This window comes from Perna viridis, chromosome 3 (assembly GCF_037379345.1).
Source record: "Perna viridis isolate PV_CMFRI_1.1 ecotype Kerala chromosome 3, ASM3737934v1, whole genome shotgun sequence".
Classification (NCBI taxonomy): domain Eukaryota; kingdom Metazoa; phylum Mollusca; class Bivalvia; order Mytilida; family Mytilidae; genus Perna; species Perna viridis.
Window position 1 is genome coordinate 32726660 of NC_142447.1, and position 12689 is coordinate 32739348.

General features: G+C 34.9%; 1 protein-coding gene across 5 annotated transcripts in view; it reads right to left on the reverse strand.

Annotated features, from left to right (window-relative positions):
- Window positions 1-3401: 3401 nt before the first annotated feature.
- The window catches only part of LOC148621921 (uncharacterized), a 74027-nt gene continuing 64739 nt past the window's right edge, over window positions 3402-12689 (reverse strand). For all 5 annotated transcript variants that reach the window (XM_088576782.1, XM_088576781.1, XM_088576778.1 and 2 more), the window contains 4 exons: window positions 12025-12243; window positions 8012-8158; window positions 7266-7509; window positions 3402-6792 (listed from right to left, as the gene is read on the reverse strand). In XM_088576782.1, coding sequence (XP_088432908.1) covers window positions 5633-6792; window positions 7266-7509; window positions 8012-8158; window positions 12025-12243 — 1770 coding nt within the window. In that variant the 3' untranslated portion in view covers window positions 3402-5632. The remainder of the gene's footprint in view (window positions 6793-7265; window positions 7510-8011; window positions 8159-12024; window positions 12244-12689) is intronic.

The window sequence follows — 12689 nt, forward strand, 5'->3', positions numbered from 1 at the left end:
AGTGCTCAGAAACCTAGCCAGGGGCTAGGCGCTCTGCCCACAGAGCAACTGGGATTTGTGCCCCAGGTGGTGGAATGTTGTACCCCTGGCGTGTTACATGCTGCGGTTGTCAGGCTATAATACGGAAAACCTGACCGCAAACCATAGTGGTGCACCGTGTTGGGAAAGATGTCACGTTCCTCGTACGCTAAAGAACCCTGCTGTGGTATTCGATAGGAGTAGGAACCTTTGCGCTCCGCCACAGGAGGCTATCTTGCCCGACCTTACCCATCTTTCCCTCTTTCTAGTGGCAATCAAAATTTTTCGATCCTATTGTCCTTGTGTCCCATCCCTTTTTATTTTCACTTCATCATCATTTCATGTTCATTTTATCATCCATTTCATGTTTATCGTCTGAATATAGATGAAATATTGCTGTTCGGACGTTAAACCCCAACAATCAATCAATCAATCATCTTTGTGTCCACACCCATTCATTGATATGGCAGTAGCGACATATCCTATGAAGTTCTTCGATGCATCAGGAGTCGGTTTTGGAGTTGTACCAGGAACAGGTGAGGGTACAGTGAGTCATCATCTATGCTAGTAGGAGTCTATCCAAGTCTGAGAAGCGATACCTAAAACACAAGTTGGAATTCCTGGCGTTGAAGTGCGCGGTGTGTGATAAGTGTAAGGAATACTTGTATGGGAGCGACTTCAGAGTACTCACTGACAACAACCCCATGACGTATGTACTTACTACAGCCAAACTAGACGCAACAGGACACATATGGCTTGCTGCAGTCTCTGCTTTCAACTTCGACATTGTGTACCGTCCTGGTATGCAGAAGGGGACGCAGATGAACTTAACCATTTGCCACAGTCTGAGGACACCGACTTAGCCAGTATTGAGACAGAGACTTTACCAAGGAGTCAGTGCAATCTGTCTTTAACTCAATTCTACCAAAGTCACTTGTTGAGAGTCTTACTGCGAACCCTGATGTCGTTGAGGATGACAATGATGATGAATATCAAGGTAATATCATCGACTGGAAGAAGGAGGCACCGGCCATGGATTCAGGTATACAGCCATTCGTACAACATGTAATCATCAACGATGACCGCATGACACATCTGGTTTTGCCTTCCGCACATGTAGACACTGTTCTCCAGACGTGGGCCATCCAGTTAAAGATAGGATCCTATCTTTACTCAAAGACAGATTCTACTGGCCAGGGATGGATATTGCAGTTGACAACTGAATACGTGTGGAAGATGTATCAAGCGGAAAACACAAGGGGACAGTCAGAGAGCACCTTTAGTCAGCGTCGATTCCAGTTTTCCACTTGAGCTTGTCTGTATTGATTTCTTGATGTTGGAGCGTTCCAACGGAGGATATGAGCACGTCCTCATTATCACGGACCACTTTACCAGATATGCTCAAGCTATTCCAACAAAGAATGAAACAGCGAGAACCACTGCAAAGAGTAATCAAGGGAACCAAGAATATAGCGGCAAAGGCACTCTTCGACCAATTCATTGTCCATTATGGCATTCCAAGGAGACTTCATTCTGATCAATGACGGACCTTATTTCCTGTACGTTCAAAGTTCATTAAAATGCATGAACTAATAAGTGTAGCTACAGTAAGCCACACATTTTGTGTTTGGTCTAGTGTCCCAAATCTACTACAGTATTCTGCTTCTTGACTATGTCTTTCGAATACTAAAGGAAGTGTCATAAAAAAACGGTAAGTCAAAAACACCAAATATTACCTTATTCATGCAATGCGGCTAGTTTATGGAGTTCGTGTCCTTTTATCTAATTGTAGTATATATAAATATATATGTATATAAACTTATAGAAGGGTCTGATAGATAAGTTTACGTTATCTTCCCTGTATTAATTTGATCCGATGGAGCAGTGTAGCGACACATTCTGAGACGTTGTATAATATTCATTTGTTGTGACATGCATCAATAATTTGATCCTCTATCCTACATAATAACACCTAGATGAACTGTCCAGTACTACCATACATCGTGTACATGGAAGTAACAAAAAGTGAATGTCTTTTCGGAGAAAATTCATCGGTTCCTTAAATCAAACAAATAAAAAAATATATAGGTTAAGATTACGATTCAGTGAAAATAAATTTATATTTTCTGATAGATTTGGAGTCTTTCTCTATTTTGTTTTAATAATTAAAAGAAGTGAATATGGTGTTTTTTTTTCAAAAGTACGTGAAACACGTGGATGTACGTACGTGTATCTTCGCTGTTCCACTGTCACTGTTGTCAAGAACCTAACCCGCCTTGGAAAAAAATATAACTCCGATTGTATTATCCAAATCGAAGCATAGCTTTTTAAAGATAGGAAAGGCATTTTTTCTTGTTTGGAATTCGAAGCTATCGTCTGAATTTCGTTTACGTCACATGATATGTGTAAATTATTCCCACCATCCGTGGAGAACTGTAATATTTCCGATATCTGTACAGATTGATCTGACGGACCAAAACTGAAAGGGATTTTGCTAGAGATGCCCATGTTAAGTATAGCGAAGTGCTATAAAGTTATCGACCATTTTGAGAGCAAGAGGAAGTGGAGTATGGGGTTGGAATTTTGGAAAAAAACTTTGTTTTCTCAAAAGTTATTAATTTACTGAAAAAAAAAACTCCCTTATTAATTAACAAGGCGGATTTCTTAAAACAAAAATATTTATTTCACTTGCTGCTTAAATAAAAATTAAAATATTGCATTTGTAAAGCAAACATTTTCATGTGGGTCGATCCCCCTCCCAACTGTAATGTCCTTTATTAATTTTACGAGTCCCACACAGACGGTACATGTACGGTAAAACTTGTCGTGCTCTCTGATTAAGGCCATGCCTACCCCATTTTAAACCCGTACTATCGAATTGAATAAGCACATTTTCCTTTCACTGAAGGCAGTTTGCCAAGTGCATGACCAACTCTAGATTTGTGGGTTTGTACATTCCACATTCCCGTGCTTGTTCTAAAAGTCCTTGAATTTATCCATTAAGAAACACTGGAATCCTCTTTTATAAAATCACAGGAATCTGACTTATTGCATTTGGTTTGTTGTACTTTGAATAATTTGCACAGAATTTGAATTGTAAAAGTTTGTTTTAATTAGTATATTTCAAAACTATGTTTAGTAATTACAATTCGTATACATTTTTTATAAAGTTTAATCGGATTTACAATTCATAATGATTTTCAGTTTCACAACACATTTGAATTATACCCCTTTTAACAAAGTTATATTACACATGTTAGAGGCTGGCTGGTAATTTAGCTGTTTTGTGACTTGATGCCGTTATAGTACAAATAGCTGGTGATTCAGACAAACCAAATATACGAAACACTTTACCTGATATAAACAAACAACAAACATACAAGTCAAAATTTTAAAACTTTATTCAATTTCATGTTTTCAAATTGCATATCATGTGATCATTCTTCTACAAAAATAAAAGATTAACAAAACATTGCATTGACCATGGAGCAAAATATACGAAAATAACAAAAAGAGAAAACAGCACGTATAGTTAACTAGAGTACAGTCTACTCAGGAACATTTATAGTGTAGTTATAAAGAATTAAAATATATTTATCTGCTTTTAATTATCGCATTAGGAAACCAAATAGTGCAGACAATAACAAAACAAACCAAACACATTACCGCAATGATTGAATTTACAGCACTGACGAACTAAAGATGAACACAGACTACTTGTATCTAGAATCTAAATGTGGACGGTCATTCAATTTGCCTGGAATCCATATACTAACCCTTTTATATTTTTTTTATTATCACACACACTGTTGCTATTCAATACAAGCTATATCAAGTGTTAGTATAAATTTAATTCATGTACCAATTAAGATTTGGCTGCCTTTGATGTACATAAACCCAGATATACGTTCAAATTAAAAAAGTACACTTGATTAAACGTCAATTCGCCAAATAAACGTATTGTGAAGGGAGGAAAAATATTATTTATCAAGTAGCTGGCTTTATAAGTTGCTTTTAAGGTAGCCTAAATTTGTCAAATGTGTTTTGTGCGTAAAAGAAGCTTTCAACAGTTTATGGAGGTAGACCTAGGGTAAGGGATACAACCTTTACAAATCATTGGACCGTTTGTATTTTACATCTAAGCATCAAAGTAACTTAGACCGATTTCATTCTGTTTCAAATGAAAGCTTGGCAGGCTCTAATGAAATTGAATATGATATAAAGATATCACTGATTTCAATAATTATGTCCCTTACCCTAGGTCTACCTCCTTAAATCCAGATTTTCCGAACAAACCTGACTTAAGTGGAGTCAAAGGTTAGTGCATGGTATTATTAAACATGTAGAGGCCTTTGGATAAATGACTCCAGGATATTATGAAATTAAGAACACAACTTTTTCACTAATCGTTGAATTGGAATGCTTTTAGAACGAGATGAATTGGGCTTGTCACTTTGCCATGTTTTCATCAGTATAATCATACCGAGCAAAAGCTGTAAATCACCACCTCACTATCCCCAGAATATCCTAATGATTAAAATAAGGATGGAATGAGCCCACTGAACGCAGTTTTGATGAAATCTGTGTTTACAGGATATGAATTGTTTTTTTAAGATCATATATGACTTTTTAGTGGACCAATACTTCAATTACACAATATAACAAATAAGTTACTTAATATTAACAAATTTATGTCTACACAGAACACAAAATGTTAATGAAAATGCTTTAATATTCAAAGTTGTATTAAGAATCCATCCATTTGAAACTCGGACATTGGCAATGTTTGAGGTGTTTCAAGATGAAAAAAAAACGGTTATGTTTTTCCAGTCTTCATATGCTATATTTGTACGTAACTCTAATCCTTATTGTATTCAGTTCTTTTTTTTTAAAAGGAAATCCATACATTCATCTCACGCTAAAATAAGTCAAATCACGAAAATTCTTGCAAAATATAAACCAATTTATAATTTTTATTGCAAAAGTTTCCGTTCATGAATTGCCTCCTGGTAGATACTACTACTTAGGTTTAAAAAAAGTCGAATCCAGAAGAAATCAAATTACACTTACACAAATCAATATGAAATTCAATACCTTGTGTTGAAGAATTATACATTTCGAACATGTTTTTTTGTCAGTGTTAAAAAACCCAAACGTACGATCTATTCGTTGTGTAAAACGAACAAAACAATTTGGCACTATAAACATTACACACCTGAATGCATCTAAACATTTTTCCATAAAGTAAAAAATACACAAACAATTTTAAAGTAAAACAAATAATTCTAAATTACCCAACAATAAGGTTTCTATAATTTATGACATGTTTTATCACATTCTGAGATAATGTTGAAAGACTTATGGAAACATGAAACAAAAGGAGATGCAAAGAAGCCTTTGTGTTCTTTATCTATTTCATGAGCAAGCATAATGACCCGATTCAAACATTGTAATAAAATCACATGTTTTCATTTACAGGTAAACCCTTCAACTGTTTTTAATTAAATTAATTGTTTTTATATCTAGAAATACAGGATTGCAAAAGGCAAAAGCCAAATAAACTCAAACAGAGAAAAGTAGGTAAACAACTGAAGGTCATACTAAGAAAACGTAATTAATAGAAGGAAACTTGGGACTTATCACAGTCTTCAATATCTATCGTCAAATGATCTGATTTTGGCGGGCTGGATTTTGTCTGCTGCTCCACTTTTGGCGCACCTGATGTAATCATTAAAAGATCGGGTTTGGGTGGACTAGATGATATTTGAGACTTGACAGGGTCAACTTTTGCTTTACTTTGCACTGGGGGAGATTTTTGGTCTGTCAATTTTGTTTTGTCTCTATCAGGTTTGTCGACAGCTGACGCCTGAATCGACGGAACTGATGAAGATGTGACAGGAACATCATGTCCAGTTGACACTGAAGGCGACGCAAGCGCTTGTGATGACGTAGGTAGTGACGAAGTAGTAGGCTGTAAACTAGATTTACTTTGCGACAGTTTCGTTTCATCCTTACTATCACAGACGGCAGATAACGAGTCCTCAGTAGATTTGGATTTTGTTCTACAGTACATTGGAACGTTAAGATATTGCTTTACACTTTGTCCTTCAGAAGTGGGTGATTCTTCGCCTATAGACTTCGTTTTCTCACGAGATCTACCTGTTCTGAATATTTTTGCATTGAAAAAACTAGGTCGCCTACACGATTCAAGACTCGACTCTTGAACGGAAGCTAAAGTATTAAGGTTAGCGCCAACACTTCCAGATCGATGTTTTAATTGAAGTTTAGGAACTCTAAGCCCAAACAAATTTGACCCCGATGGAGCCTTCCTCATTTTTAGTTTGCTGTCACTGTCAGTCACATCCCTTAAACTCTCTCGAGACTTTGACTTTCTTTCTTCCGTTATTTTATGTAGTTTTCCAGTGAAATCAAATTTAAACTTTTTCTTTCTCTTGGAGCTTTTCGAACTTTCCGAACTATCATCTGAATCCTTTTCCTCATCTTCGCTAGCACTTGTTACAACAGGCGTGGATTCCATAACAAGTTCATTAACTAATTTTTGGTCCTCCTCTAGGTCTGCCCTACTACTGACAATGCTAGGATTTTGCCCTATTTTAGTCAACCTTTCTGCTGCAACGCTCTCCATTGTACGCCTCATAACTGGATATCTATCCAGGACATCATTGAAATGTTCCACAGATAATGAATATAAGTTCACATATGTTTCGGACCGTACGCTTGCGACACGTTTTGCATTCGTGAGAAGGCATATTTCTGAAATAAAATAGCATAGCTTACATTACACTTGACTATTCAGTGCAGTCGATTTTGTAGTACATTTATTTGATGATTATGATGCCAACAAAATTGCATAAAAGTAAAACAGGAGGAAAGCATTCGCAATAAGACATTCTGTCAACGGACAAAAAGAAATTACGAAATAGACCGAAAGTTAACCATATAAACAACTTTAGATAATGTAACAGATGTTATGATTAAATTGTATTTACGTACAAGCTTCTGTTTCCATAAAGCAGTGTTAGATCTTACAAATACTTGTATGTTGTTTTAAAAAAAAATAAACGAAGCTGTAGAAAATATACATTTTTAAGAACATAACATCGTTCTTTTTTTTGTTTTTTTCCCTAGAAATTCACTGTGTATTTCATTATAGTAATAAGAAGTTCATTTTGTTTGATTTATATATATGATCATTAATTATTTTATGTCTTTCGGGTTGTTCTTACCTCCAAAGTACGATCCATCGGATAAAGATGTAGCTACCTCACCATCCCTGGTGATGATATCTACAATACCCTCCTGTATAAAATACATCTTAGTACCCATGGTTCCCTCGCGTATAATGTAATCACTAGGCTGGAAAACTTCAAATCGTAGTTTACTTATCACCTCAGAAACGAACTGTGGATCCGCATTGGTGAAGAATGGCACAGACTTAACTAAAGCTCTACAATTGTGGTTTATCACATCCTAAAATTGGTATATACAAGAGGAATAGGTTAATGATTTAAATAAATATAATAACAAAGTAACCAAACTTATAATCATAAATTAGGTAGGGAAATATTCAATAGTAAAACTTCAAGGGTAAACAAGAAAAAAATAAATTAGCCACTATGTCCATTAATCGGTACTTGCATCTTAAAGTGAAAAGGTTTTGTTAAACCCGGTTTTGTGGCCAGCGAAACATCCTGTTTCCATAGTAACGAAAATACAGTTTGTGTTGTGCAAACAAGGGTTCAAATGGATAAACAGTTGTCAGTTCAGCGTAAGACTAGACAACTTGTTTAGTGAAGTGTTTGATATGGGATTTAAAGCAGTATATAACTTCCTAAACATCAATTATAGATCTGATCGTGAATTTAAATTGAAACAAATACCATTGAAATACAATTTGACAGTAAGTGCATCAAATTAAATTCATCAAAATCCTTGAAAATATTTAAATAATCAGATAATCGTTATAGGTTACCTGTCGTAGACAAGAGTTAAGTTCGCAGAGAATGTACTCTTCATCAAACATTTTGCCCTGGAATCGATGCTCATAGTATTCTGATATACGTTGTCTTAAAGTATGGGGAAGCTTGCGGAAAATCATGTACTCTTCTACTTGCTTGAACTGTAAATTTAAGAAAATCCGGATATAAACCAAAAGCTCATACGAAATGAAAAAAAAAACAAATTGAAAGGTGGACTTTTTGAATGCAGGTCTACATGAAAGTTCCACTTTTCCTGACATGATTACAACTATTCTCCTCCAGATTATCTATTAATTTTTAAAATAAAGATTTTTCCTTTAATCCTATTACGAAATGTCTTAAGAATGACGAATGCAATTAGCATTTATAAGATTGATTTATTAGATTTTCGACTTCAACTATGTATTTTACTATGATGTTTTTAACGAAATTCAGTTCAACAACTCGGATTTAAGGGTGTTGTTTGATAGAATATCATGGATTCAGATAATGTTTCAAAAGCTTTTTTTTAATAATAAGTATTTTTTATTATAATTGAAGGCGTCCTTAGAATAAAATATATTTTTTCCGCGTTTTTTTTTATGTTCCCATTCACAGAGATGAAATGACGCTTTTTAAAAACATAATGCCAAACGTTAACAATCCTTTGGGTAAACAAGAATTGTGCGCGACTTCATGGTTCAAATGCAATTAAAATTGAATTAGTGTATTTGCTTTATAACTCTAAATGCATGAACAGAATATCAGTATATTTACGCTGAAACGCAAAAAAAAAAACCCAAAAAAACAAAAACAAACAAACAAAATCCATTAAAATAACATCCAGTAAAATGGGTTTCACCACAGAAATATTTGTGAAATATTTTCATTGAAAGGAGAAGACATTAAGTAAGATTGAAAGAATGGAACAAAGCAGTTCTACATTCGTCGGGTTTCCACTGTAGATATATTTGCCTACACTTTACCAAAGGGTAATTAAGGCAATCGAAATTCTAGCGAAATAAAATAAAAATGTAGTCCAGGGACAAAGACTAGACATGGACAGCAGATACAAACAACAAAGAACATAAAACAACCAAAAACAGTACGTACAAAGCAACAAAAGTAAATGAGCAATTCGGACTCCACTAAATTTTTGTTTGTTTGTTGGGGTTTAACGTCCGAGGAGCAATATTTCAGCTATATTCAGACGATGAACATGAAATGAATGATAAAATGAACATGAAATAAAAAAAAAAGGATGGGACACAAGGACAATAGGGTCGACAAATTTTGATTGCCACTGGAAAAAGGGGGGATGGGTAAGGTCGGGCAAGATAGCCTCCTGTGGCGGAGCTCAAAGGTTCCTACTCCTATCGAATACCACAGCAGGGTTCTTTAACGTGCAAGGAACGTGGCATCTTTCCCAAAAACTATGGTTTGCGGTCAGGTTTTCCGTATTATAGCCTGACAACCCCAGCATGTAACACACCAGGGGTACCCCATTCCACCTCCTGGGGCACACATCCCAGTTGCTCTGTGGGCAGAGCGCCTAGCCCCCGGCTAGGTTTCTGAGCACCATTTAGTCGCCTTATACGACAAGCTTAGCGCTGCTGCAGGCCTATTCTTTTAACACCCGGACCTGCACGGGGCTAAATACAGGGAGCATAATTATTATTTATAATTATTAATATTCCGTTGAATAAAGTACCTTTCACCCTATATCGTGTACCCAATATCGTTTACCCTATGTTGCTTTCCTCTTACCACACCCATAGTCATATATTACATACCCTATACCAAACCTACTGACCTATATCGCATTCCCTAGACCTAGAGTCTCGGGCCGATGCGACATGCGATACATATTTTAGTATGTCATATTCAGTATATATATATATATATATATATTGGTAGTGGATATTCAGCCTTACATATGCGCTAGTGTACGATAGGGAAATCTCAGTAATCCGAGAGTAAAAATAAAATCTTCTTTATCAAGGGTACTTCAGATTTAAAGGTATTTATATGATATTTTTCTCATGTGACCCTCGGTATTAGCGCCATATTTAGTCGAGGACTAATACCAGGTCGATATGAAAAATGCCGTGTGATTTTATAATATATGTATGAATTTTCGAAGATAGAAATGTATAATCATCAGTTTAGTATAATACCTAAAAGTGTAGCTATCAACAAATCAAGAAAGAATAATAGGTTTGTTCGGGTGAATAGGAAAAGAAATAAATTCAATAGTTTAGCACAAAACAAATCACTTATTGGTTCCTATCATAACTATAAATATTAATTATTTCCAACATTTCAACCAGAAGCATATGGAAGAATGGAATCTCTTTGAAGCATTTATATTAAGTCATTGTTTGCATTTTTTTTAATTTAATTTGCTTGTACAAATCGATATATTTTATCGTTTTATCACCTGCTCCTCATCCATGGAAAACTTAAGTTTAAAACAGTTTCGTCAGCATGAACTCGTGGATCGTTATGGTGTATCCATCAGCACCATGACAACTGATTTATTCAACGGGTCATAGTTTTCCTTCCCTCGTTTGTCTATCCCGGATTTGACTTTTTATGAGCAACTCGGTGGGTGTTTCTAGAAAAGCAGAGGACGCTTACCCTACCGCTGCACCTGGTCCATGCTCCCAGATTATAGTGGAGTCCGAGTTGCTCATTTACTTTTGTTACTTTGTATGCATGATTTTTAGTTACTTTATGCTATTTGTTGTGTATGTCTGTTTTCCATGTCTCGTCTTTGTCTCTGGATTACATTCTTTTGATTACCACTATAACCTTGGTTACTCTTTGATAATGCATATGCTTATTCAATAACAGAAACTTAAAAAAACCTTTATCAGCCCCGGGTTATTAACTACTTAGTGCCCATAACGGACAACGTTATGTCCCAGACTGATAACCTACTTTTACAACCTTTTTTTCAAATAAAAAATTCACGTATCAAGGTTAAGTATGTGTTAATTCCCAGGTTGCATAAAGATAGCTTGGGGTTCTTTCTTTCACCTTGTTTTTGTTTTCCGGTTAAATGTTTTGCATTCAAACGATCCACATTACATGGTCGTAATCGACGTATACATATGTCAAGTGAAACATCGATTACGACCATGTCTGAATTATACATAACTTCAAGACAATGGGTTAACAAACTGTGTAAAGTAATCAGTCTCTTTGTGAAAAAAAAATCCTAAAAATATTTCTTAATAAAAAACCTATATAAGGGTCATCACTTGAAACACACAATAGAGTACCTTTGAACAATTACGGTTGGTTGTCTTTATAAATGGCATAAAATAAATGAAATTTTTGTTATGATATTTATTTGAACTAATTCATTATATTTTTTATGTGATGACTTGTTTAATTACCACATACATGTTAAATAGTTACCATACCTTGCTGCTTATAATTAACGAACTCATTATAATTTTTATGAAGCAACAAAAAACAACAATATTGGAACCAACTGAAAAAAAACGTAACTAACATAAATGTAAACGATGTCTAAATACCAGAACAATGGTAATATTTAGTGACCCTCCCTCAAAGAAATTGAGATAAAGGATACAACAGACACTGTAAAGTTAGCCTCATATCTCGACCTACACTTTGAAATTGATGGTAAAGAAAAAACACTGAAAAAACTTGACGACAAAAAGCGATGACTTTTCATTCCGTATTGTCACATTTCCTTTCTTCTGTGGCAACATCCCTTCAGCACCTGCGTATTGAGTTATATATCACAACTCATACGTCATGTCAGAGCTTGCCGAAACTAAGCAGAATTTTGTATCCCCTTTATACCACGCGTAGCCATTTAATGCTAAGAGTTGGTATCTGCTTTCGGTTTTAAAACAAAGAGAAATATAAGACCCAAACTTTGGTCATGTTTATTAAAGAAGGAAATGCATCTTTTTCTACATTTAGTATTATTTCTAATTGACAACTTACCACAAACAACAAAAATCACTACCAACAACTGAATAAATACCTTCTCGTTATATAGTCGTCTCGATGTATCAAAGGACTGTATGATAGTTGTCGTATGACCCAGAAACAGTGCATAGCATGTAGCACCACTCAGCATACTCAAGATTGTAAGCCAAGTGTCTGTCAAATTTTGTGGAGGAAATCTTCCATAACCAATGCATAGCATATGAGACAGAGCCTTGAATAATGCCCAAGTGTACTGTGTCCACCAGGGAGCATTCTGAATAAAAAAAGACAAAAACAAATCTACTTCACAATGTACTGACAAGTCACACATATTTTTGCAGACAACTGAAAAAAGTATATTATCAATAAATCATTAGAAATCTCACTTCAAGCTTAAAAATGTAAAGCGTAGAGTCCAGATGTAAGTGACCCTTTAGTCCAAATATAATTCAAAAGTTTAAAAAGACACAATACAAAATCAAATGATTTTTAGATCTATTATTTCCTATGATCGTGAAACAGAAATTTTAAATTTGTTTAAAAAATATTGAAGAAAATTTCAATATTTTTTTAAGCAATCATAATACATGTACATTATGCATTATATTGTTAAATGCCCTTTTTGCAATTAAGCTGAAAATATTTATACAACAAGCAAACTTTGACGTAAGGCCAATTCTGTTCAAGCTGTTAGATTATTCCATTGATTCTATTTTTGGA